This window comes from Bombus vancouverensis, chromosome 12, assembly GCF_051014615.1.
Source record: "Bombus vancouverensis nearcticus chromosome 12, iyBomVanc1_principal, whole genome shotgun sequence".
NCBI lineage: Eukaryota > Metazoa > Arthropoda > Insecta > Hymenoptera > Apidae > Bombus > Bombus vancouverensis.
Genome location: NC_134922.1, coordinates 3,596,862 through 3,624,354, shown reverse-complemented (window position 1 = coordinate 3,624,354; position 27,493 = coordinate 3,596,862). Strand labels below are relative to the sequence as shown.

At 38.8% G+C, this 27,493-nt stretch overlaps 1 protein-coding gene and 1 long non-coding RNA gene across 2 annotated transcripts in view; one reads left to right on the top strand and one right to left on the bottom strand.

Moving 5' to 3' along the window:
• The window catches only part of LOC143303410 (uncharacterized), a 203,844-nt gene that overhangs the window by 50,349 nt on the left and 126,002 nt on the right, over window positions 1-27,493 (top strand). The window lies entirely within an intron of this gene.
• The window catches only part of LOC117164984 (dipeptidase 1), a 116,370-nt gene that overhangs the window by 30,221 nt on the left and 58,656 nt on the right, over window positions 1-27,493 (bottom strand). Inside the window, exons 3-4 of the mRNA XM_076623354.1 lie at window positions 19,961-20,241; window positions 19,230-19,386 (exon numbers count right to left, since the gene is read on the bottom strand). Coding sequence (XP_076479469.1) covers window positions 19,230-19,386; window positions 19,961-20,241 — 438 coding nt within the window. The remainder of the gene's footprint in view (window positions 1-19,229; window positions 19,387-19,960; window positions 20,242-27,493) is intronic.

The following is a 27,493-nucleotide window of genomic DNA, read 5'->3' as shown; positions in this document are numbered from 1 at the left end:
GTTAATAGATCTTGTTGATATTAAATGCTGTTATAATTTTAGATTAAAGATTATAATATATTGTGGCGTAAAGAGAATTGTCGAAAGAGATTATCGGTTAAAGCTATGCGATACCTAAATGTTATTAAGGCTGTACACGAAACGGTACCTAGTGATGAATAAAAAGTTTTCTGGAACAGAAGGGGACAAAGCAAAGAGCAATGAGGCGCGCCTCTGCATTTCACTAGGTTCCGCTTTGAGAAGCAACGTTACCAATTACTCAGCGGTCTGATTACCGTAGAGTTTCTGTGTCAGTGTAAATATTGAATTTCGGCTCTCGTCTAACCCGATTGGCATCCCTGATTCCCATGATGCAGCTGCCATGACGTCAACGTTATTATACTAATCGCGTGGCGATATAACGTCGGCGGTGGCAACATGAAATTTTATGGAAAACAAATCACCTTTTAAACAAAGGGGAATGATTAAGTGAAATACACGCCGTGAGTTCGGCGGTGGCTCCTTTGTTAATTTTACCCGCTCAGCATATTTTATACGATATTCCTTAATTTTCGTTTAACTTAATTTTAACGAGAGTGGTATAAGAGAGGAAAAAGAATTTCAATCTTCAACGAGAGTGGACAAAGGGATGTCTTATTAAATCAATCAAAATTACAGGTTTGAAAAAGTTCGAATATTCATTTAAATGTCGCTTAGTAAATCCGAATCGACTTTGAAATTTCCATTAATCGTTTGATTTTCATTGGAATTTATATTTTTCTACCACAGGATTCAATTTTTCGAATTTTATCCACCGATTACTATTTGCAATCTTCGTAATGAAACGTTTATCTCTCGTACTCAATTTTTTATTAACTTTCGTGGCAATGAATTCGAGAGAGAGAGAGAGAGAGAGAGACAAAATTGTAATATTTGTAATACTTAACAGTATCTTCAATATTTTCGTAACGTATATTTATAAAACTTTAGTAAAACCATTGTACAAACTAGTGCTTGTAATCCCTATAACATATAGCACAAAAATAGTATTATCTTCTTATTCTACGTAACGCAATTGTAAATCGATCGTAATTATAACGTTAATGCAGCTTTAACGCGATTTAAACGTTTCCAAAGCTGGGGGTAATGCTGAAAGCCAGGTAATGAGAAGATGGAAACAGCAAATACAAGTTACACAAGGCTTCATTTTACTTTAACTTATGCGCTCCACGTTCCGTAATTTAAATCGGCTTCGCGTAATTATTTAAATCTACTAGATTTTAATGAGAGTCCTTTATCACTGAACACGATGCCCCTTTTGAAGTCACCTGTTATTAATTAGTCGGTTACAAATTAACCGGCCGTCGTCGGTTTCCCCTTTTTTATAACCAGAATGTTTCCGATGTGAATATAAGGAAAATGGCTTCTCCATCTCGAGCTGGAAAAACGGATTAAATATGAAGCGAGACAACGTTCCATGGTTGGCTTTTTACACCTCGTACTCAGAGAAAATAATTGAGTTGTTGCCGCGTTGCTGAAACTTTCACGGTAAATTGGGTATTTTCCCAACTATAAAATGACAGGATCCAGCTAAAAGGCGCGACGCTGGATATTCTCGGAACGCAGTTATGTGCGTAAAAATGAAAAATCTAACAGGAGTTTGTATATCGCGCGTAAAATGTTTTATGAACGTATCAAATAGAAATTCTTTTCTTTGCTATATACGTTCATCTGAGATAGCTAAATTTGCTTATCTACATGCACTATATGCTTTCACTCGTATACTTACAATTTTAAGATCGAAAGGTCTGACATTGCTTACTGATCGAGTCAACGTTTCAACCAGTCAGCGAAGCGAGTCTGATAAGTCTATCTCTTCCCTGACACCCGGTACAGTAAGTAGTAACACACACTAAGCGTGCATACACAGGTAGTGGAAATCGCGGTTAATAAGCGGACAGGAGATAAAGCCGTCTGACTGGAAAGAGACGCGCGTTCTTCCAGAAGGGAAGCAGATAATACGGTAGTAACGTAGTACGTAGGTAGTTCGGCTAGCTTATTTTATTCAAAACACGAATTCACCGTCAGGGAAATATGCTTTCGATAGGAAAAAGGAAAAAAGGACAGGGAAAATGCAATCAAGCCGGTGACGATTTCAAAGCAACTTGCTCGTTGAGTCTCGTACAGCAGTTGGTGTTCCGTCAAGTTAACGTTCGATAGGAAACAATTTGTTCCTTCTCGCGTGGCCAACGTCGGAAAGCGTCGCGCGGCAATTAAAATTCTTTTGGTTTTCATCGCGGCCGAGTTTTCAGCGAGAAAGCAATTTCGGACGTCATCGCGAAAGTAGAAATTAAAAAGTCTCGTTAATTCAATTACCGATTGAAAGTTTCCTCGGCCGTGTTAATTAAAAGCGAGACACGCGATGTGATTCCTCTGCTTTGTTTTTCGTATCGAACAGTAGGTTGTCGTTTTTTCTTGTCTGCTTTTGTGTGAAATTAGTTCGAACGTTTTCAGGCTATTATCCTTAGCGGCGCAATAACTGGACTTGCTTAACGTCTTATTGATGTTTGGCGCACTATCTATTAAGCGCGTGTCTACCTTATTTTGCGCAGTTAGAATATCTGATACGCCAGAACTCCATCTATGTCAACTGCATTTATCTGAACGAAATTTTAATTAATGCTCGATTAACTGAGCTTTTGCTGGTTGGATTCATTTATCTGAACCTGAGCTCCTATTATATGAATGAAAAATAGTAGATAGTGGGGATAATTGCTCCAATTACATAAACTGTTTGCCCTCTGACAAGTTCAGATAAATGGAGTTCCAACGTAAATGGAGTTCTACTGTACTGAAAATTAGCGTCGTTATTTCTCAAAATATGTCGAAATATGGAATTCAGATAAATGCGGTTCTATTGTACATACTACGCTAAACATCGGGCGCGTTTAATAAGAAAATGATACCAGTGCCAAAAATGATTCTGTTGTAGCCACTGTTGTCACTTTAAGACTCCAAGATATCGCCAGTAATTTCGAGAAAGTCATAAAAGGCCCGGTTTGCTCAATATTCTTAAAACCAGTCGTTTAGTCCGATCCCCTTTCTTCTCTTACGGTAACTAACAGAATGAAAAGTTCCTTTGATAGCGAGGAGCCGTAATAATGGTGGTTATTTACGTTATAACGAAATTCTTTATAGGAAACAGCTCACGAAAGACCGCTGTAAAGGGTGCGTTTACACGACACTGGGTTTCTTCGCGTATTTCCTTTTTGTGCCATTCGTTGTTATGTTTCCTTCCGTTCCCTTCTGTCCTCTCTACCGTCGAACAGCAGTTTCGCCACCAAGAAAATGACTTTCTTGCCTGCCTCCTGGCTTTACGCGTTATCTCGTCTGTTCGAAATAACGGAGTATTACTCGAGGTAAACGAGCAACGATAGTCGTCGATTATTGCCGGTGGCTCGTCAAATTCAGTTCACGGTGTGTGTCTACGTGTTGTCGATTATCTTTCGCCAGTGGTTTTCCATACGTTTTCGAGGGAAATCGATAAGAAAAGAGAAAACGGAGCGAGTCGATTTGTGTTTTCGTGCTTTTGAGGATGAAATTTCGTTATTTCTCCATTGTCCGAGGATCCTTCGTGGACCAAACTCGGTAAACAGGATAATTCTCGCGAGATATTTATCGACGCTCGTGCATTCTCTCTTTTATCGGTGGGCGCTTCCGGTAATCGGCTCTTTTATTGGCTTCCACGGCTTCCTTCTTGACTTTCCCGAGGTTCGACCGCGATCTTCCGACTAACCCGAACGGAAATAGAAATTCTCTGATCTGTTTCGCGTAGAAAGATTTTTTATCAAGCAGAAATTTAGTTCTTCCAAGGAGAAATTCGTTTTTTCTTCTTTTACAAATTTGAAGTATCGATTCTCGCATTTCATAGCTGCAAAGATGTTCAAGAATGAAGTTACTCTATGTATCAGTGACAATAAGAAGTACAGGTTTGTCACGTTTTCCACTCGCGATCTCCGATTATCCTCGCGATAAACTAGAAAATCAGTTTCTAGTCCACTTTCTCTGTCGCGCACATGCAACAAATCGTGTTAGTTGGTCGCGCAAAATGTTTTCATATTCCTATGATGGTTTCACGGGAGAAAGAGCTTTACCCTTCTCTGTGATCTGGTTCCAAACAACTCGAGGGGACATCGAAAGTGCGTTAACACGCAAAAGAAATCTGCATCAACAAAGTTCGCTGCACGCGGGCACTTATGCATAGATAAAGACTCGCGGAGGATATGCGGAGAGTAGTGAGATGAAATCTTGTTTCCATTCTAACTCCGACGAAAACTCGAAGAAAGCGCAGTAATCGTAAAAAGAGAATCAGCCAGGACACTCCGCTACATCATTTCCGATGTTCGGTTCGACGAAACAACCGCGGCAACTTTCGGATGCCACAACGCAAAACTTAACTAACTGTGCTCTGAGCGGAAAACAAGTTAATTTAAGCGAATTGAAAATCGTTAGTGAGTTATGCACTGTTAGTTTCCGCGGGATATACTTTTCCAAATGAGAATGAGTCGTATCCCTTTAATAGAGCCGCGGAACTGGTGGGGAAAGTACGTGCCGAGAAATTTGATTTAATACGATTAGACCGTGGATAGTTATGCAAATTCATGTTTCTATGAAAGCAACCGAAGAAATGGAATTTGAATAGAAATTTGTCTCGTTTACTAAATACCATAACGAGTATTTTACTTTGAATATTTTACATATCTTTAGATCTTTGAGTATCGTTGTATTATGTGTTCTGTAAACATCTTTAAAACGCAATATGCATATACAATCTAAGTATGATTCGATAATTTGATAGAATATAGATTTAATCTTCGTAATGATTTTCATACATATTTACGTAATAATAAAAGTAAGGCAAATATTCAATAATAACGTAGCTTTAGGAGTGTAATATAAAAACGTAGAATGATAAGATACGGTTCTATCTTTTTCGTCAATTTAATATTTTAGTGCTCAGCGTAATTCTCTTTTATGGAAGTAAGAATTTTTTACGTACACAGACGTAATCGTAGTGAAATTTCCGCGGGCTGCAGCAATTTATATCGCGAGGCAAGGAAGCGTGATTTAAATTGTCTTCTATAGGAATGTGTCGCGTAATTAATAATTGAATACAGACAATGACACAGAAGTAACAGTAATTGTTAGACTGCAACGTTCGCGTCTAAAAGCTCGTATAATTACACCAACGGTCACGAATACATCAACGAACCTTGAAATCAATTTTTAAAACGAATATAGGAACGAATTTGCAAATAATTGTACAAATTTGCAAATAGGATATCCCAGTAATCGTAATCGTATAATTGACAAGAAAGCAAGTTTTCGTGAAAAAATAAAACGCGTATTGGCATGTAAATATACTTAAATAATTTTGTGATAAAGTGTTATTTTCCTTGGTAAGTTAGATACACAAAATTAGGTAGATGTATGTATGCTTTCGTGACTGACTGTAGGTACACGAAGAGTAACCAGTGATCAATATTGTTCGTTATATTTGACGTTAGCCCGCGGCATGGTGTCAATTCATTACAACGATGGTGGAACGAAAGCCATACAGAGCGGTAGGGTCATAATACGGGGGAAGGAAAATGATCCTTTAGGAAACCAATTCGGATCGAATCTTCCCCAGAAGCCGTAAAACATACTGCTCCCCCAATTTTTGTTGCTCTCTCGCAAGGGTGAGAACAAATCCATACTTGTTCTTTACTTCTGCGAACGGCCCTATTACTTTTCCTCGGTTGATCATCGTATTCCTTCCTTCTCTTTTTTTCGTCTCCGACTTTGTGCTCCGTCCTTGTTTTTCAGGACCAACATAAAATCCACGATCGCGTATTAAACCTTCACCCTTGTATTCTTAGTTATATTTGTAAAAATATGAATTTGCAAAAATATCTGCAATCTAATCACTGTAAAGTTCAACATTACATTTGCTTATAAATATCGAGTAATCGTTAAGTGGAAACTGGCTGCAAGCTAATGTTCTTACGCCATCGGCAAAAAAATACGAGAGTGAACACAACACGTCGTAAACCAATCCTGCCTTTAAAAGCATGAATTTCCGGTTCCTCGATTTTCTGTGCGAACGTTGTATTGCCTGTTTACATTATTAACGAAATAACGGATGATGCTTTTTTCTCTTGAAAATTGCAAGTTGGAAGCTCACGACTCGTGCATCTTCCCGTAGTTAGCAAAGTCGTTTACCAGTTAGAATCCAGGTCAGGGAAATGGTTTCGCATCCCATTTCCGATCGGCTCTCCATTTTCTTGGTAGGCCTTTATCTATTCTTTCGCTATTCATAGACAGTCGCGAACAGGGTTCACTGGATACGATTCTCGTCGTTGGTCCGTCGTTAATACGATATGGATTCATTTTCAAGTAGCTACGATCGATTTATCGGCGTGAAAGTGATTCCTTCGGGAAACCTTAGAGACGTCGCGTCGTTTCCATGGGAAAGTACTCAATTGGATTATCGGATGACTTGGCTTTAGACCTTTTCCTACACTTGCCTTCTTTATATTTCACCTTAATACTATTGTTTTTACTTAATTGTTTCGCTTCAGAGAACGTTATTATCTTACGATCAATTTTCTTAATCTCTCTCTCCCTCTCTCTCTCTCTTTCGAAAAAAGAACAGAGTATTTACCAAGCAGTGCAATACAGGGACTTAGAATCTGCAATTTAAAGCGAATGAAAGAAATTTATGCGTTGAAGAAACAACAGAACATCCGCAACGAGAATTTCCTTCTCTTGTATGCGCTGCTCGTGTTCGATCAATTTACAGGGGTCCGCACTTTTCCGAGTAGTTTCCACTCTCACGTAACCCTACCTTGTTAGACGTCAAAGTCAATATGCAAACGAAGAAGCGGCGAAGTACTGGAAGCGCGCCGAGGCCGCCGGTCTTATCGAGTTTTAATATTTATTCGTGCCGCGGGACTGCATTTTCTCGAAGAAACTAAAAAATTGAATTCCCCTGGAGTAGGCGCTTACCATCGATGACAATGGAATCGCCACCCTCTTGGAATTGAGTCTCGATAATCAAATTACAAATCGCCAATAGCACGACAGGGGATTCTTTGCCCTGGCTTTCCTCACTGACCCTCCAATAAACGCAATCGGAATTTCAGATCCTGATTACCTGCATTTTTCGCGCTTATGCTCGCGTCCATTCTATCTACATTTGCATTTCGCTGCTTTTCTCCCTGTCTGTTTTCTTCTTTTTACCTTGTTTACTCTTTCTCCATCAAACTTTTATTTCTTCTCCTGTTCGATTTCTCCTGTTTCTCCTGTTTCGATTCGGATAAGAGCGCCACTATTTCTCTGCAAATCTTATTTTTGAGTTTTATCACAGTATTACTTTATGATATTATTTTATCATATTTGCATACCGTTGCATTTACTATAGCATTTGCATACTAATCGATTAGGTCCAAATATATTAAATTTACTATTATGTTATTCAATTTATTATTATTAATTTACTAAATTCCGACCGTGAATAAATAATTGCCATGAAAATTTCAGATCCAGACTACCTACGTCTTTCGTCCTTATGTTCGTTTTCTTTCAACTTTCATTTGCATCTCGCTGCTTTTTTCAATGTTTGTTTCGTTCCTTTTACCTTGTTTAATCTTGCTCCACCAGTTTCTCATTCCTTTACCCATCCCTTCGATTTTCTTACCCTCGTCACGGTTTCCCTATCTCTCATCCTCCTACTTTCCCTCCCCCCGTTCCTTTTTTCGAGTAAATTTAAAGCTACCCCATTGCCCGAGGAAACGCCCTGTCGATTTATCAGTGAAACTCAGGTTAAGTAGAGAGGAAGGAAAACGAGACCGAGAGACGAGGGAGGAAACGCGAACGAAAATTGGCGGATGTATTAGTGTTTGCGTTAGCTGGCCGGAAGAGCCGCTGGTGTACCCAAACGTATCCAAAGAGAATAGAAACTACCCTCGTGTTAGTGGGAGAAGAGAAATTTTGTTGGGCTCTCGAGTACTCTTCTTGGCTTCGTATAATATGATGTATTTAAGGCGTGCTTAAAACATTTACAACTGTTAACTAGGATACCGTTTATTACGGAGCTCGAGGATCTTAGTTTACGAGTCGCACTAAATTGTTTTACATTCTACGTTTTCTTCTTTAACAAGATTTTACGTGTGTAGCGTACGCATACAGTTACTTCAAAAAATGTTTCTACACATCTTTTTTTTTTTAACGAAGTGCTTTCTTATCAGGTTGTATATATCATTTCCATGGTACGAAATTGCAGTTGTACAAATATAAAAGTGCTACCTCTGAATGATACGAAAATTAATACACCGTGGGTCTAAATTCGTGGTACAAACGAAATCAGGGAAATTCTGTGGTTCGAAATAAGGCGAAAATCAAGAATCAATTCGATAGAAGCGTGGTGGTGGAAGTTTCGTTTTCGAGAGAAACGAACTTGAAACCCTGTCAAATATACGTGTACTTGACCAATTGTCGATAAAGGTGATGCATTAATCTTTGGTCCATCCGAAATGAATCTTCGACACGGTGCGGTTCGTTGTTAATTACTGAAATAACTTTCTAGAGCGCGTTTGCGAATTCCTGTTAACCTTCCCGCATAACCATGGTTCGCATGCGCTTCGTATTTATCGCGTGGAACGCACGCAGGTATTCATTTCCAAGTATCCGGCAGAACGTTCGTGTGCTCTGGATCGTTATGCTCGTGTTTAATTTTGTGGTACACACCAGTGTATGCAGATGAATCTCATATGCGAGTGTGAGTATATCATTTATCGAGCATTTTCTGCATTCTTTGCAATATTCCACTCTATATAAATCATAAAGATTACGATAGGTACTCGCGATTTTGTAACGAGATTAAATCTTGTAAATAATAAACAAACCGTGGAATATTTTTATGCGACAATGTACGCCGATGCATATTTTAAAAAATTGTGAAATCGAATAAACGAAGTATGTGGGAGTATTGCAAAATGAATTAATAAAGAAGTTACGTAGTACGTTTGCAATCATCAGGATGAATTATGATTATCTCTGAAAACAACTCTCGAAAATAGCGAGCAGTGGTGAGATTACAATTGGACAAATCCTCTCTGTTCGAATTATATAAAATTTCCATCGATGAAGGAGCTCGTCGAACGTTAGCTCGTAGAAGTTCAATTCCTTCGAAATGCTGAATATTAAATAGAATGCAACACAGTTTTATGAAACTCGCTGTTAAACGATGCATACAAAACGAACTCGTTTTTACGTAATATTATGCAAATACACTTTCCAAGAAAGTTAATCCGCTCGAAAACTTAGGTGGTGCGTTTCAAAACACTCAAAAACGCATATTCAAGTAATAACATGGCAGACTAAGAATTGTGGTGATGTAAGCCAAAGTTTCGAGAATTCAAGTTTAATCGTGTGGTTCAGCTTTTAAGGATGCCGACAGTTTAGTTTCTTATCCGGCGAATTACAATTTATAATTTCATTCTATGGCAAAATTTTAAGTGGTATATTGGACTTCTGAATTATATTTCTATTATTGCATAATTTGTTTTTTTATAAATTGAAAAGCTACAGATTCAATGCCATGAACAGATAATTTTCGTCAGGTTTACCTATTACTGAAATGATTTTTAAAATTAGATACTTTAAACCTATAATCTGCTAGTTGTATAAGAAGATATTAAGTACTCTTTCTAGTTATCTACTGCTTTTCTACTGATTCTTATACTTTGATAAAATTCACATTATGATTAAAACTGATCTCAGATACAGGATCCATGTGAAAAGATAAAAAGGAAATGCCTTCGAAGTCTGTTAGAGATATCCAACGCGTCAATACCAATTCGTGATATCGAGTTGAAACTTGAAAAACAAAAAAGAAAGTAAATTAAAAGATTGGATGGCTGGGGTTGTTTACCGAAGTACAATATCTCGATGGAAAAGGATGTTTCGTAACACTAGACGAACAAAAAGGAACGATGGGTCATACGCGAATAGATCGGAATAAACGGTAGGCGCAGCCAGGGTGGGAAAAAAGAAAGTAGCCTGCAGGCTGTGAGCCCTCTTTTTACGAGTTTGCATCTCGAAGGATGTTTGCGAATGCCGAACTAACGTTGAAGAAAACAAACACTTGAAATGAACTAACGCAACTGCCGAGAAGTTTGCAAATGCGAGCATCTCACGCATATATAGGTATATGTAAGATGGATGCATCTTTGAATTACGAATGATCCATCTGCGAACTTCCAGGGAGAAGTTTCACGAATTTCCGTGAAAACATCCGCGAACGAAAGATGTGTCTCAAATTTTTCACGTGAGTCGCCTTCGTGATTTTAATAAATCTCTTCTGTTGCTGTTCCCACATGCGTACGCTTGTGTGCGTGCCTGCGCATATATGCATGGAATATCTGTTATGCTACGAACGCGTATTCTATTCTTCGCGTCAAAATTCCGCAGTTCTAAAAAAGAATACAGATCACAGTGGTCTTAATATTTCCTTTTTTCTTCACAAACAGAAACGATATTCCCATGACATTCTTAGATCTGTGCGTTTTTCAGTGAAGTTTTATACAGTGTATTACTATTTTTACACAATTTCAGGTTTTATATAACTTTAGGATCTGAAGTTGACGTGATTTGATTGCTACGGTGTTTAGTTTGACGTTGTAAGAATACGCAGGCGAACTTAAACTTGCAAAGTATTAAATGAAAACTATGTTTAGTAATGAAATTATTAACTTAACATTAACAGCGAATCGTTTGATTCTTAAAATTGTCCAAAACTGACGCATTTCGTGAAGAATAGAAATTGAAATGCCTGAAATCGAAGATTTTGTAAGCTACTGTACATAATATATTGTACTACATCTTTTCTCTTCTTCTTGATATCGTAAAGGTAGTGATGAGTAAAAAGTGTCGGGGCTTATTTCTTTTCTTTTATTACGTTTTTATAATTTAAAAGTCAATCAGATCAAGTCATCCTTATTGCAGAACAGGAAATTAAGCTTTTGGCGAGCAGCCTATGCAATCAATACTTCTCATGAACAGCATGCAATAAAACACACCTCTCGTTATTAGCACCCGTTGGATTTTGTCGAGCCATTTCTTACACGAGAAAAATGGTCCAAAACGGTTCGATAAATTTTACTTCAAAGGATTGAACGTAGCATTGTCTCGATAATACATTGCACGAAATCGATTCGAAAATACACGCATAAAATTGTAGTGGTATGAAATCAGACGACATTGCGGGTCTAAATATTGCCCTTTTCATATTTTATATTTTTGTCATAACTTTTTAATGAAGCTTAGAACGATCTATGTTTATATAACTATGTTTATATTTTTTCTTATTTATATCCATAGAATATCCCAAACAAGTTTGGCCCGATAAAACTGGGTTACTATATATATATCTATTTATTTTCATGCTATCACTTTAATTCTGTTCGCTTCGCTTCGTCAGTTTAATTCTGATCATCCATAACACATATTTAGATGCACGTTACAGGTACGTAGTTTCAAACAGACGTTTCTATCGAATCATAGCATCTTCTTACGAAGCAAGAATTTATCTCGTTTCGATGTGTATCAACTATAATCAGTGCTCCTTTTCCACTGTTTTAATTACGTTCGGTTGAATTCACAGTACGTTTGCCTAGAAACATGCCGCATGAAAGAATTTTCCATTCCTCTGTACGCGATTCGTTTGCTTGTAACCAACACCGAGGGTTCGTCGGTTTCGTTCAAATAAAGAACCCAATGAAATCCTCTCGTTAAGTAGCAGAGGAGTGCGTTTACTCTTTGAAAATGGCTGCGTGCATCAGGACTGGCTGGTATGACCTAATTATGATAGCGGTACGCCAGCCAGAGTGCCATGCACCTACTATAAATGGATGCCCGTAAACCAGTCCTGCATGTGCTGCATCACGATTATACCCTCTCGTAATAACAACCAATCCGTCTCACCCTTCCCAGCCACCGCCATAAATGACGAGGAGAGGTGCATGTGCGGAAGTAACGTTTTGTGAGCCGCATCTCCGTAACTCCGGCGAAGTGATTGACATATCGACAAACGCAACCACCCCTTTGCCCGATTTTATCAGCCCTTCATAAAACTCTGATTCGTTGTTTAACGATTAATCGTTAACGAGGACAATCAACCACGCTCCACTTTTCACGGAAATTTCATTCAGAGTTTTTTGATTCGATTCCAACAGATGGAGAAAATTCTTCTTCCTTCGGGTTTGATATAGATGAAAACATTGGAATTTCATTGTACAGGGTGATGGAGAAGTTGGAGGAGCTCGTATGCATAAGCTGCGTTCATCGATCGTTCTTTGTTCGTTGATTATTTTCGAGTAACGGCGATGTACGCGAGGGAAATTCCTTTTGTCGAAGGAAGGTGCTGTTTTATGTCGAAGATAGAGGAAGAAACGTCGAAATCAACTTTCTCGTATAGGTATTTTTTAAGAACAAGTTTCAACCCTTATGCTGCCAGTCACAAAAATCTTATATCTATATAAAATCTGCGTTCCTAAAAATTGTAAATGTTTAAAATTTGTCTAACACTTGGTCGGTTCGTTTTGACTGATCCATTGATTTGTTTTATTTTTCACGCGAATATTCTCCACGTTCGTTCAGTCAGTGCCTATAGGATAAGTGGAAGAATTAATTTCAACGTGTGATAATTAACAATGACGGGCAATAATTTGACCCGATGCTCGTAAGTGACATTTTCGGTAGTTTATCGTCGCGCGGAATATATATAATTGAATAATTTAAACGTTCGAGCAGAATTTTGTTCGCGTTGCGTCAGTCGCAGTGGCGTGTAAGCACAGAAAGCCCGCATGATGGTGATGCTTCTGTTCGTAGGTGAACAAGAGGCAAAAAGAGGATGTGTGTTATGCAGGGTGGATTCCAATGATTTTCATAGTGATTGACGTATCGACACGTGCCATCTCTTTCACCTGGTTTTCTCGTCACTCGTACAATGAAATTTCAGCTTTTTCTATTTGTGACTTTCAATGTCGAATTAACGAACCTCGAATGGATACGCGTTTCAAGCGAAATTAGTTCCCTTCACGAATCGAATTCGTTGATTTCGTTCGAAACGTGTAGGTTAAATTAACAAGACGAATTTCTACGTAAAAGTTTGAATAAATGTTTTAACACGTACGCTGATTCACGAAACTATAATGGATATATCGTATATATCATAGAGAACTTTTGGAAATTTCATTCGCGCAATTTTACCACAACTTTGTGTCGATTTCGTTATCTTCAATCGTGATGTATCGACGTTACCGAACTATGGAACATTACTCATTAGTAATCTGTGTGGTTGGATCGTTAGAGGGCAATCCTTTGAGTCCAACACAAAACCAGTTTACGTATGAATTTGGTGATTAGAAACTATTGATTAGAGCTTGGTAATTACGTGAGACGCCAGTCGTACGATGCTGGAATTTAGATGCGGCTCTTGCTAATCGTTGTGATAGATACATTTTGAATTCGTCATCAGTCCTGAGAATCAGGAACAGAACATATCAAATATTTAAAATTTACAGAAGCTATATAATACCGCTTGACATAAGTCGTAATGAGTTCGTAAGAAACAGGATCATCATAACGCATATCTCCAATGAGCGAACAAAAGAATCGAACTTTTAAAATCAGATATACGTTGAAAAAGATATAACGTCTATGAAGAGTTGTTAAAATCATACTACTTGACTCTGCTTTAATAGACTCTTCCGTAGGTTATAACCGCAGTAGTTATAACCATAAAATATCACATTCTTCGGAATTCAGCCGATAGAAATGCGAAATTGAACTATTAAGACGGTGAGTAGTAGGTGATCCGCGCGACGTAACTAAGCCCGCGTAATTATCGTGTCAATAATCGAAGGGCAAAGTTTCTCTTGAAGCTTCCCGGCCCATTGACACTGGCAGAGTCGTTAGCAAGCCTTCTTCCTGCTCCGCCAAGTCCAAATAGTACCCGGTGCAAACTTGTCGAAGTTTCGAATGCACCACAGCCCAGCCCGAATACGTAATGAGTACGTGGCCTCTTGGCTTTGGACCATTATGCAAGCCGGACCATTATGACTAATCGCTTGGAATGCTTTGCTATCGGGGCCAGGCAAACATTTTGCGACGAGAATGATCGGCTGAGCCTTCCCACCCAGACGAGAAGAATGAAAATTGCTCGATCGTTAACTTCGATTTACGTCAAGTTCCTGTTGATTTCAAACCTGTTCGTTATATCGTACCAATTATGAGATGCTTTCTGCAATGGAAAAAAACGTCATAGAAACGAAGGAATATCGTAGGTACGAATGGTAGGTCGTTAAAGTTTTGATACTTTTTCCGTTGATTATACTCTGAGTTTCATTGAGAGATTTACCGATTCTGTAATACATTTGCGGTAGATTAATTATCTGATTGGTCTCTTTAATGGTAATATGGCGCTATTATGAAAGAAAGTACAGCATGCTATTAAAAAGAAAGATAAAGGTGATCTGAAAATCTTCGAAAGCCCTCTACTTCAGCTTTTGTAAGCGAACTTTCCATATTTAAAAAATAATTAATGGACGAATAATTAAAGAAACGATAGGATACAATCAAGTATTTCTTTGTTCATCTTGCGTACAAAGAATCATATTCGGTCGTTTCACGATTTCTTGAAATACCTTTTGTCAGGAAATTTCTTAACTTCACAATATCGGTTTTTCTTAACAAAATTTCCTCTGCTCGCGACGTAGCTTCCCTAAGGAGGCAGACTCACTTGACACGACACAGCGTCATCTAATCTATGACCTAATCTCAAACGCAAGTACAGTTCAGCTGGTCCAGCGGGAGCGCCGGAGAGGGAAAGAGAGATGACGATATGTGACTAAGTATACGAGTATGTACATGTTGCCACGAAATTGGAGCAATAGAGATGGACATGAAAGCTGTGGCACTGAGAAGGACAGTGATAAATATATATATAGAGAGAGAAAACGGGCCAGAGAGAACAAGATGGAGGAAGAGAGAGGGAAATGGACGTTCAGGCATTGGCAGCACCGTATTAGTGCACCGATTGCCCGCAGCAGGTCTGGGCTAAGTGAATGGGTCTGCGGAGGGCTTTGCTGATTATGGTGTCGTCATTGATCCAGATCGAAATTGGCTTGCTTCTGTCATGGAACGCGCCCAGAGGACCATTAATATCCTCCTGGGGGCCTGGATGGAAGCAGAGAAATAGCCAGGGGAAAATGGAAAGGGGTGAATGGTCACAAATTTTGTGGTATACGAAGACTTCGCGCGACCCTGTCACCATGAATCTATTCCGTAATTAGACTATTAATTTTGGATCGGGATCACTTTCGCTCTGACTCTGGCTTTTTATGAGGTTTCTGGAAAGACTTATAGGCAACCTCTAGTGATTCTGGCATTGGTTTAATGATTTTTTCATTGATTTCTCCCGTTTGCGTTTTTCGGGAAGACGAGTGAACTCAAACGTGTGAATTGTCGATCTTTTTGTTAGGATATTTTTAATTACGGATCCCGTACTTTTTACACTTTTACACGGTAATAAATTGTATAAAATAATTTTACAGAAATTTATAAATAATTATATAAGGATCTTCGTATCACGAGATTGTATCGTCTAGTATGATATTTAATAATAGCAAATTAACTTGGCAACATCTTTCAAGTAACGTCGATTCGACTGAAATTTCTATAGAATCACACACAAATAGAACGAGCTCTATGGTCTGGAGCAAGCACGGAAAGAAGAATGGAAGGAAAGGAAAAAAAAGGAGTGATTACAATGGTGAATCCATCGAGTGTCTGCATTCAATTCGTGAGATTGAATTGGTTTTCTGAACGAGTTTGTGCAAGATATACTGGTTCGATAATGTACGTTGACGGACTTCATAATTAGGGGAGAAGTCAATTATATGGAAATGTGGCGCTTTCCTTTGTCGGACGCGCTCGGAATTCTTGCAGGTTCTTCTTGTACGGTATTGTACATTCGGTCTTTCGAAAACTATCATTGTACCATCTGCGAATTACGAATGAGAGCAGCTTTGCTATTACCATTTTAAATTACGACCGTTTTATCCTACAATATTTATCCTTCTGCGCTCGTTTTGGTAATCGATTCATCGAGACAATCGACAAACAATCTAACGGGCCAACATGCATCCGATAAACAAGCTGTCCATGGTCGAAAGAAACACATTTGCCATCTTTTCAGCAGCACAAAAGCGACGATTTCTTTCCTCCTTAACTCCCACCCTCTATCAGATTTCGAGATCAAAGGATTAATTACAAACCTGTCTCCAATTCGACGCGATAGAAAGTCCCTTAATTTCGAATTTCCAGTGTGTCACGCCGATTCGCGAGAACAAAGGTTATAACTGATAACAGTGAACGCGAAACCGATATCCTGTCGAAGATATATAGTCTTTCCAATCTGTTGGCAAAGTGGAAGTTATAGTTGGGCTTTTGCGGCTGGACAACGCACGAAGGGTAACTGGAAACGTCAAGTCAAAAGAGAGGTACTTCCATGACAGACTTTTAGGATTGTCGAAAGATTGTGCGGCTCTATATCCTGCTCTATTGAGTAATTGAAGATCCCAAGGAAGATACCTACTGGCTATCTCACGAATCAGATTAAAAGCTGTCTCGTTACGCGAGATCAAAGGAATCCATTTTCTAGTGGTCGGGTAAAATACTCGTTTCGAGTTGCACTAACGTCGATTGCCGTTCCGGTTGGGCCGCAAAGGAAGACGCACGTAGATGATAGTAGCATTCGTGGCCGATCATTGCTCTTTTTTCATTGCCTCTTTCTCTTATTCCCCAACCCCTCGTTTATCTGCCCCTTGTTCACGGCCTACCTATCCATATCTGTCCATTGCCAATATCTTGCGAAGATGGTAAGAACCGACGCGACGATACAAACAGGATCTCTAGGTCAGATAAGAGTTAGTGCTCACTTGTTGACCTGTTTCAATGGTCGTAATTTATCGAGATACGCGAGACGGGCTGGAGGTGTGGCCAGTTGCTGAAAGATCTGGACTTATTACTGATTTATCGGGGAAAAAGTAGGATTAATGGTGTACACCATCGGTCGAAAGCATTCGCTTGGTTGGTTTTCACAGGATGTAATTTTATTACAGAATTGTTGATAAAATAATCGCAGATTATTTTGTTGCTTATAATTAGATTGCGATCTTTTATGCATCTACGGGTAATTAGAAAGTGCAAAAATGTACACAATGCATGTAATACTGTTGAAGTAATTACTTCAAGGAAAGCTCTACATCTTTACTTTCGTATATCCGTGACCTGGATACCGCTGTTACAAAGAGAATAGAATTTAGTGAAAAAATTCAAAATAAGGAGAGGTCTATATTATTGTGCCCTTGAATATAAATTTTGTTTTGGACTACAAGGTTTAGAAACAAAAGGGTTATAAGTAGATTTCTATTACTGCTTCCTGTAGCCTTCAGCTAGAACTACAAGGTTAACTTTTTAATAATGTCCTTTGCTATAAATATATGAGCGTGCTTCCTATCATAGCTTTTTCTGTTGTATTGTATTGTAACACTGTAAGAGTGAGAATCTGGATCAGCATACACTATACCTGAACTTATACTTACCATATACCTTTACTTATTTCAATATATTTTTCTATTACAAATTCATCCACTCGTTCCTCTATCAGTCAATCTCAACAAATACAAATATATACGAAATGTCCAAATATATTTTAACATATATTTGTATAAATATATTTTAATATAATAATATTTATTATAATTTGTAATGAAACTACATAATGTTCCATTTCTTTAATTATATTCATGAGAATATAAAGACGCATAAAAGTTCGTCTATTTACAAACGTTATAGCTCTGTTCCGTATACAAATATACGTATGCAAATAACGCATAGGACGAAATGTTTGTAGCTATCATTTACTTAAAAATTTCGCCAAATGCAATTACAAACGCCCTAATTAATTTGCACTTATTATCGATCTACCGATATTGATGACATACATATACCAATCAACAATTTGTATTATTAATTAAACGTTAAATTACCTCGTGCAATTAAGCACAAACAACAAAATTACCAATTACGTGTTATTCCTTGCATTGATATATTCACGTATGTGCGTTATATATACCAACAATGAAAAAGATTCTAATGACTAACGAACACGTTGTTCCGTCTCTTGCAAAATTTAATTCCAAATATTTTTATTAAATCATTTGGAAATTAAATAATCTCCGATGTTCGATCCCAATTAAAATGCACTACTAGATTGAACACACATTTACCAATTAATCGTATTCGGGTATTTAATTAAACACGAAACCATTATCGGAATTTTTCGATCGACACTGCTGTAGTAATGTATTCGACTCGTACTTAACATTCCGTGATTTCATGCACTGTCTGTAAGCAAACGTTGCACAACCAATTTCTATTTCCTCCAGTTCGACAGGTTCTCTCCGAATTTAATTGAGCGCTCTTGAATTACTCCCGAAGGGTTTAGGCATAAACTTGCTTGGGATTTACCGATACGTTCCTTCTGAAGCCAGTCGAATAGTTTCAATCGAAAGTTAGCAGGTTTCGGTGCCATTAAACGGTAAGTAATCATTCCCACCAAAATTGTCCCCGAAGTGAAATTCGAAATGACTAGGAATTTCCAACTGCGTGAGCCAAGTTGCGATGATAATATCGTTCAAATTTTCCACAATAATTTGTATGTTTTATGATCCCATGCTTTACTATTTATTATAGTTATTGGTCTACATAGTAGTTTCTATTTTATATATTATCAATTTTCTCTTTATTACAGAACGTCTACAATAATTCTCTAAAGTTTCATTTCACGTGTTCATTTTAAAACAGAGGAGTCGAGTGTCGTTCACCGGGCTACAATAATATTTGTACGGAAAGTCTCTTTAGACGGTAGGTCGAAGACAGTTGTTCAAACAGAAACCGCACGATCGAGGGTCGACAAGGTGCTCGTAAAGTTTGTTTAAAACGCAAAACAATAACGTTAAGTTGGATTGAAGTAATTAAATGCGGATATCTCGTCACGTTGGCAAAGTTGAAATTGTAATTAGAGATGACTGAAAAAGCTACCAGGGACCGGGTTGGGATCTGTGTTATTTTACGCTCACCTGTGCACCGACGAGACCAGCACGTAATCTAGGAATGTCTGTGTGACTCCAGTCTGATCTAGCCCAAGGATCAACTCTGCCGAGATCGCTGCTCAGATTGACCTCGCCGAGTTGATTGTGTACGAACTTTCTGACGTTCCAGGGCAAATCGTTGTGCCTGGGGAACAAAGCCGTGGAAAACGCTTCGTGAAGAATTACTTAATACAAATCGCTCGCTAACTATATTGCTAGATAGGTAAACTATATTGCTACATCTTTTTACGTAGATTATCCTTATGTACTATCCAGGGCCCTTTTATACGATAATTTACCAACTAACAATATTCGTAAATCGACACACTACTACTTATGAACTCCTTTTTTATAATTTTACAACTTTATACCCAACAGAATATTAAGTTGTACAATTTGTAATTTGTACAATTTACCTGTACAATTTTAGTTTTTTACCTAGCTCGTCATCGGTAGTTTGTAATTTGTAAAATTTCGCTAATGATTTTAATTCAATCGTGCAAGAAGGCCTGGACGAAAGAGAGAAAGTAAAATGTAATAGATATTCAAATAGTAATTGGAAATCATTAGAACCTGTGAATTATTAATTCGTTTATGTCATAGAATAAATGGTACTCGTAGATGCTTGCAAAAACTGGAAGGCTGATTTCACTCGAATTTCGATCGATACCTCCGTTAGCTTTCTGTGACGCGATTCTTCCGTGAATGCACGAGCTTACCCGTCGATCAGAGGCACTTCAGTGAGGATCCTCCTGATCACGTCCAGCCTCTGCTGATGCGTGACAGGCGCGGATTGTAGAAGAAATGGTAGACAAAGCCCTCCGAGAAGCAGAGCCATCACTAGGAGCAAGATGGGCGCCAATACTCGGCATCTTCTGCGAGGACTCTCTTCCCTGCGGTCTTTGCTGCTGCCGCTACTTGGGGAATCCTCGCACGGCGGTGGCAGTCGCACTGTGCCGTTGCACGGTGCCACGTCTGGCAGTTCTGTTAGGCACGTCGTCTGCAAGCCAGAAATAATTTCTGAATGTTTTTGGGACAAAAATTCAATGGAAATAAGGAAAACTAAAATAATTCACACATAGAATTTCGAACTTAAAATTGACTTTAAACTTTCACGTTAATTCGATCGGACATTTGTGGCCCTCCGGGTTTCAAAGTTGTTTTGATCGAGAGATCATGTATGTTAGAAAATGTTATTTATGCGTTTAAGATATTTTTTTCATCAATAATATGATTGCCTTGTATGCCATCAGAGGCAAAAATCAAATAAAGGAGTTATATTTCAGATACAACTAATTTATATACACATTTGTAATAATATGAAACGGTCCAAATATTCATGGACGGCAGTGTACAAATAATGCATAGTTAAATATGAAGAGGGAATAAAACTGACCCAACTGTAGAAAAGGACAATGATATTAACTGAATTAATTATGTTATTAATTGGCGATCAAATGAACAATTGTAACTACATTTCCATATTTAATTCCAAGCCGATTTACCTAAATTGCTGTATTCTTTTAATTTTATTGTGAAATGTGAAACTGTAATACAGTTAAACAAATTTGTGTCCATTGAAACCAGTCATTAACGAGCATTTAATTGTCTTTTCGAAAATATCGTAACAGGTCATCGTTGGCTAATTCGCAGCTGAATGAATGGCAACCATAACCTGTTCGTATAAAAAGATAACAACCAGAGCTACACCGACACGTAACCGAGGAGATATCCTCCAGAGCTACCGACTCGCATTGCAGACACCGTGGAACTTCTCTTCACACTTATCCTAACTCCTATAAAGTAGAGTAAGACTGAGACCGGTTTTCCACGCGTGTCTTCAAATCCTTCTACCATCTACTAACACCCTGAGCACCGATGAAACTTTTATTGGGCTGACACGAAGCAGAGGATTCTTTCTCCCCGTATAATAACAAGTTCGCAACGACTTCGGGCCGATGTTGAATTTATATGATGATTTTAAGCTTCGATTGATGTTATTGAAACGTAGCTTACCTCTGTACTTTACATGGTAAGGATAATTAACGTTATTCATAAAAAGTGTAATGTATAAAACGTATATAATTAAATAAGATAAGATATTTGATCCATCTCAAATTTAAGGCTCAATGAGACACAACGTCTCAATGTGAAATTTTTGTCGATATGTTTTTGTCTACACATCATTAAATAGGTAAACACGACATTTTATATGTACTGAGCTAATACAATAGTTCTTTCTCGGGGGAAATTTCAGTTCTTCCGTATTTATGAGACAGTGTTTTAACCGAGTTGCTGCATAATCCTATCTCATTGAGAAGGCTAACGGATCATCGAGTTCCATGCGCTAATTGTCGGTCCTTTCACCGTATAGGTAATTCCGTCCGTAACTCTGGCAGTTTAGGGCAGCATTGTGCACCATGGAAAGCAAGGGAAATCCCAGTTTCATTCGGATTCCTCTCGTTCCGCAATTCTCGGGTTTCTTCTATATACACATGCGATATCCACTAGAAACTTCGCATCCCGGTGCATCCGCATTATTGTGCGCCATAAATACAGGAAACTCGCCGCTGCCGTCTACACACGACCAAAGAGAGACACAGAGTTGTACGTCAGCCAGATAAAAGTTTCGCCGATGCTCGAAGTGCCAGCTTCTTTCAACTTCCTCGCTTCCGCAGTATAAAAACGTTATATCCAGCGACAACGAGGCGGATTGCGGATGCGGACGAGAAGACCGTTGAAAATTGCTAAAGCGCGATCATCGTCGATCGAAATAAGAAGCCAGATTCGTGGAAACGTTACATATGATGGATATTAGGTAGTTGTATAATGAACATACGATATATGAAATATCGTTTCGAGATAAGTACCTTTTAGTAAGCGTAATTTAAACTTAAAATTACAGTACTCTTATTTGTAACCCGTGATCTTGGAAAACATTTGATAAAGCTGAACGTAAATTGGGGTTTTACAGGGATTACCGGCTAATGGGAAAATTGGATTCATTTAGGCGAAACACACGACCACCTAACGCGTTCGTTCGTGCGAAATTTAATTTTCCTTTTAATTGATCGATACTATTTGGAATTCGTATTCGAATTTCAGTTTTAATTAGAATAGATCTACGATGCATTGGCGTAATGTTCGTATAAACTATTGGGCTGCGTGGCGTTACGGTACGTTAACAAGGAATTTCGTGCTGGTTAAATGTTATTAATGTTACACGCGGTTCTGTCGAAACTTCTCGTAAATAAGCGTTTAATTACACGCGATCGTTGTTTGATATGCACGGTTTGAAACATGTCGTAACCGACCGTATCTTCCGCATCGATGGATTCGAAGTTTGTGGTCCACATTAATTGATGCATTTGTATCAAGGTTCCAATTCGTTACGATGTTTTTCAAATGTAAGGCCGTTTGTATTTCCCGTAATTATTTCACTTCGAACTTAGTTATAACACGATATTTATGCTATACAAAATTTATATACGTATTTACATACTCAATTACATATAATTTTAAATATAATAAAACTCATATGTTATTCCATTAAAAATGTATCGTGAATAATATTGAAAAGTTATTCACACACGCGCGCACGCACGCACGCACGCACACACTCACTCACACCTTGTTTGAAGCTGCGTAAGTAGTATGGTCTACGCTTAGTCCGCGCATAACGCCTTGTTCTACTGACAACTTATACGCTGTCATAATGAAACAGCCGCTGTCTATCTCATCCCAAGTGAGCCCAAAGAATTGATTACTCTCTGAATATCTCAGAGTGTATAATAGTCAGGTGATGCTGTCAGAGTACTGTGATAATGCGCTCATTCTAAAATCTTTCGGGGCCAAAGCCGCGAACTGTCGTTCGACTTTCGAACTTCCGAACGTTCCCATGCACTGCCTAGTTGTCTCTGTTCGTCACTTCATCGCGTCCTTCTTCTTCTTCGTGTATTCTCCTCTGAGATTCCATTTTCTGTCCTCCTGCTTCCTCCTTCCTCGTTACTGGCACATCGCCACGCGTTAACGAGAGAACAAGATGAAACTTCGCCGACAGATATTCCTTAGCAACGGAATTCTCCGTGCACGCTTTGGGAACCGAAATACTCAGCATTGATGTGGCATCACGTACACCCCGAGTTCCGGGTTTTCTGTGCGGTCGAACAGTCCTGCTCCTCTGTTCAAGGCCATTCAACCGATCAGTGTCGCCGGATGCCCATGTTTCGTTACAGAATAGAAATTGTCTTCCAATGCAGATAGTGGTTTGATGGATTGCTTACCACTCCTCCGACGACGTTTGCGTTCGTTTGGGCGTCACGTTTCAATTCGTATCATAATTTTGAAGCTGAAATTTACTGCGTGTATAAGCATTCACTTAAACATCTATCGCACCAAGAATGGAGAAAAGTATTCGATACGTTTTTCGGATATATCGTCAAAAAGAGATTCGTGAAATACGTTAAAAGTACGCTCACCCATATGTGGAGCGACTTTAGAGAAACCATTCTCGATATCTCGCAACTTCATGCTCTTCAGAAAGACCCAGAATTCCATTTTACCGTTCGTTCGGATTTTATCTCGTTTCACAAAGTGTGTCAACATTTTCTACCCATTCAAAGCAATCGAGCAAAGCCAAAATAATTGCCGCACAATAATTGTTCACACTTGTAACTTCGCCTCGTTTGCCAAAGCGGTGCGCTGCAAACTAAACGCACGCGGTAGCTGTCAGAAAGTTCCTGTGATCATCTAGCGCGTTGAATTCATTGTACAGTAATAATTATCGTCCGTTCGCACGCATCTGTTCGCTCTTGACCGGAATAAAAAGAACGAAAATTGGAGTGCGCGACACTTTCGTGACCGTGGTAATTGTTTGAAAGTTTTTCAGTTGAGCTCGTCAGACTCCTTACATTAAGGAAGCACGTTAATTGTGGCGACTGAAAATGAAGCGACGAGATAATGTCGTTAGGGGAAACGTAACGGTTTTTTTTTATTGTAGTTTCCTTCGCGACTCGACCGCGTCCTCGATAAATCAGAATTATTACGCAATGCGGAACCAATTTCGATATCTATCCTCGGGGCGAAATTGCCAATTCATTTCACAGGCTTCCTCGAAAAATTACGATCGTACGGGATAAAAAGTAATTGAAATTTCGGGAATTCTCGCGATGAAGCACCGATCGAGTTTCGAGTTTTATCTCGATTAAGTTTACACGTTTTACGTTGGACTAAAAAAGTAAATTTTTCAAGAAATCCTTTTCGTCTCTAATCACGCATACTGTCTTAGACCGTGGATCTTCTTATCCATTAAATATCATAATAAACATTATACTCTACATATTTCCTATATTTTTGCATATTACCTGTATGTATTTTGAGCGTTTTCGCAATTTTAAATTTCCCATAAACGCATAAAAACTCGCGAAAGAAATACTTGCTTTAATTACTAAGTAACATAAAAAACATAAAATCAACAGAAACCGACCAATCGTACCTTTTGCATGCGGCCTTCGTTTATCTTCTACCATGAAAATGAGTGGATTTCCTATTTCGAACATTAAAGTAGACAATTAAAGATCGCGTCTTTAATGGAGCATTCTCTACAATTGAGTTTTACCAGGTGGTTCGACATAATTATTCGGTCGGAGGGTTGCTTAAGGCGCCTTGCTCAATTGCAAAATCGATTGCCGCCGTAATTTTCCGTTGTTCTGTCGCCTTCCGTTTACGTACTCCTTGCCGTCGTTTTTTGGCCATCGTCTGTTCTAGTAATTAAGGAACGCTCGACGGCGAAGTCGTAAATGGTTATTAAAGGCCGCGTGTTACGGTCGTTATAGAGTTTCTACGAAGGTGGCTTCATTAATTAAAAATTCTTTAAAACTAGTTCCTATGGTTGAGCTTGTGCGATACCCGCGAGACATCTCCCGTGGACTTTGCCGTGGAAAGAACGGACCTCGACGCACAAAGTGACTCTTCTCTTTTCTTTTTTTTTTTTTTTGTTTCTTTTTCTGCATGGACGAAACTTGTCGGCCAACGAACTTCGCCTAACGTCTGATTTTTTTACGAGTTTCTTAATTTCTCCCGTGAAAATTGCACAGCCCTGAGATGCCGTAAATTAGCGGCTCTCTTTGGATTGAATTTAATTAAATGAATTCCTCGACACATAATTAAAATTCAAGCCTCAGGGCCGCGTCGCTACGTTTTGTTACAAACACGTATACACGCGTGCGTTTCGTGATCTGCTTTGGGATCACCGCTTGTGTACAATTACATGCTTTGTGCTGGCTTCGCGAAATTCTCAAGGCGTTAACATTTTGTCGAAAATATACAATGCAATCGGTTTAGACGAATACATTGGAAACTAAAGAATCGTAGCTATTTATTTGCTGGTTAGTTGAAATGATTTTTACTTGAAGTTTGTCGATAAACAGTAGCTATTTATTTTTGTCGAAATCGAAATATTAATCTCCGATTAAGCAAGTTCGTTAAAGTGACGAGAAGATCCGTTTAATCCAAGAATGTACCAAGCAGAAAAGCAATGGGCATTACGGAATGCAGGTAAATCGATATATTACTGCGTGAAACGCGAAGCGTGAAGTGTTTATCGAATTAACGGGCATCAACGTTACGGGATTTATGCTGGTAATCAGATTCGTAGTTTGCAAAGCAGATAGCGATTCCGTCGTTTCTACTGAAGTTGCAAATCCATGAATATCATCGAATTCCTGAAGAGAGAGCCTTCTGTTGTCCTTCGGAGAGGTAATATTATGGAAAGTAGAGCAAAGATTAAAGTGTCTGGACTGGGGTAAGGGTTAGGCAAGGATATGAGAGGCGATCTTATTCGAGTGTCTGCAATTCGCACAAAGAAAAGGAGGGTCAGACCGTGCTGAAAGGTGCCTGCCAGTTAATGGAACTAAGAACCATGCGAATCTGTTACGTCTGGCAAAGGCTTTTCGCTTTGATCCGTCAGCTGCATGTACTTCCGTCTTTAGTCGTCTGAATGCCTCGTCTGGCACTTGATGCGCACTCGTATCTGCATTCGCGCGTTGTTCATTTGTCGTTATCTTTTTCGCCTGTGATATTAAAATCCAAAGCTAACGGATGCTGTTGAACGACTTTCAGTGGAGAGCTTATGATGTTATATGATATTTTCTATCGTATCGGTTTAGCTGGGAATAAACAATGACAGTCGTGCAGGATGGCATATCAACTCTCTGTCCACGTCAGCTATATCTATTATTTCAACTAACAAACGGAAACATTACGGACAAAAGGTGTATGATTCCGCAAGAAACACATAACGCGATGACGATAGTTTCTGTTGAAAGGCGAACTTGCTGGCCATACCCGATGGTCAACACGGTGGGCTAAAAATATACCTAAGTCAGATATACAATTTTAATCGATCGAATTGCGTTTTGTCGTAGGTAAGCAGGTATACTTTAGGCCGATAGTATAACTGTCGCTTCTGGACTAGTATTCATCATCGAACTTTATCTTTAATTACACTTTCATATCTCTGAAACCATGCGAAAGCGCATATCTCCGCCGTAAAGCAGCTCCGTCGAACACGTACCGCTCCCGAAATACTAAATCAAACGCTTCCCTTCGGAAAAGTTTCGAGAGTCGAGCAAACTGTTTCAAACTATCGACAGCGCGATAGTTTTCATTGAGGACAGTCGCGCAGTTTCTCAGATCCTACCACGTCGACCTCAGGAAGCTCTCACATCGAGGATGACATCGCCCTTCTACATCGTGAACGATGTTCTCCACAATGCTTCGAAGACTATAACTCACGCGTCTTCATCATTTGATCGATTTGACCTCTTAACGTCTGAGTTGTGAAGATAAAATTTTGCGAGTATTCTATTGGCGAGAAAGTAATATCAGTTTTGTGCATATAAAGTGCATTATCTTACGGTGTTATTTTTTTATTTAATCAGTTATATTCTATCCGTTGTTTTCTACGACTATCCCATCAGTTTCGGAACTTCTGCATGGCACCTTCGAAAAAGAAACTGATTTTCATTGAAAAAATGAACTGATTGTATTGCGTCCATTGGAATGATCTCGCAATGCCTCGAAAGAGCGGAAGTCCGTTTGTGCCATATCAGGAGAATAGGTAGAATGAGAAAGAATTTCATATAACTTACATCTTTTTTTTAAATTTGCGTATAATTGATGGCAGTCAGACTTTTGTCAGGTTCCATGTTCACTTGTCAGAACTACGTATTCGAAAATGAGCAGTAGCGTAC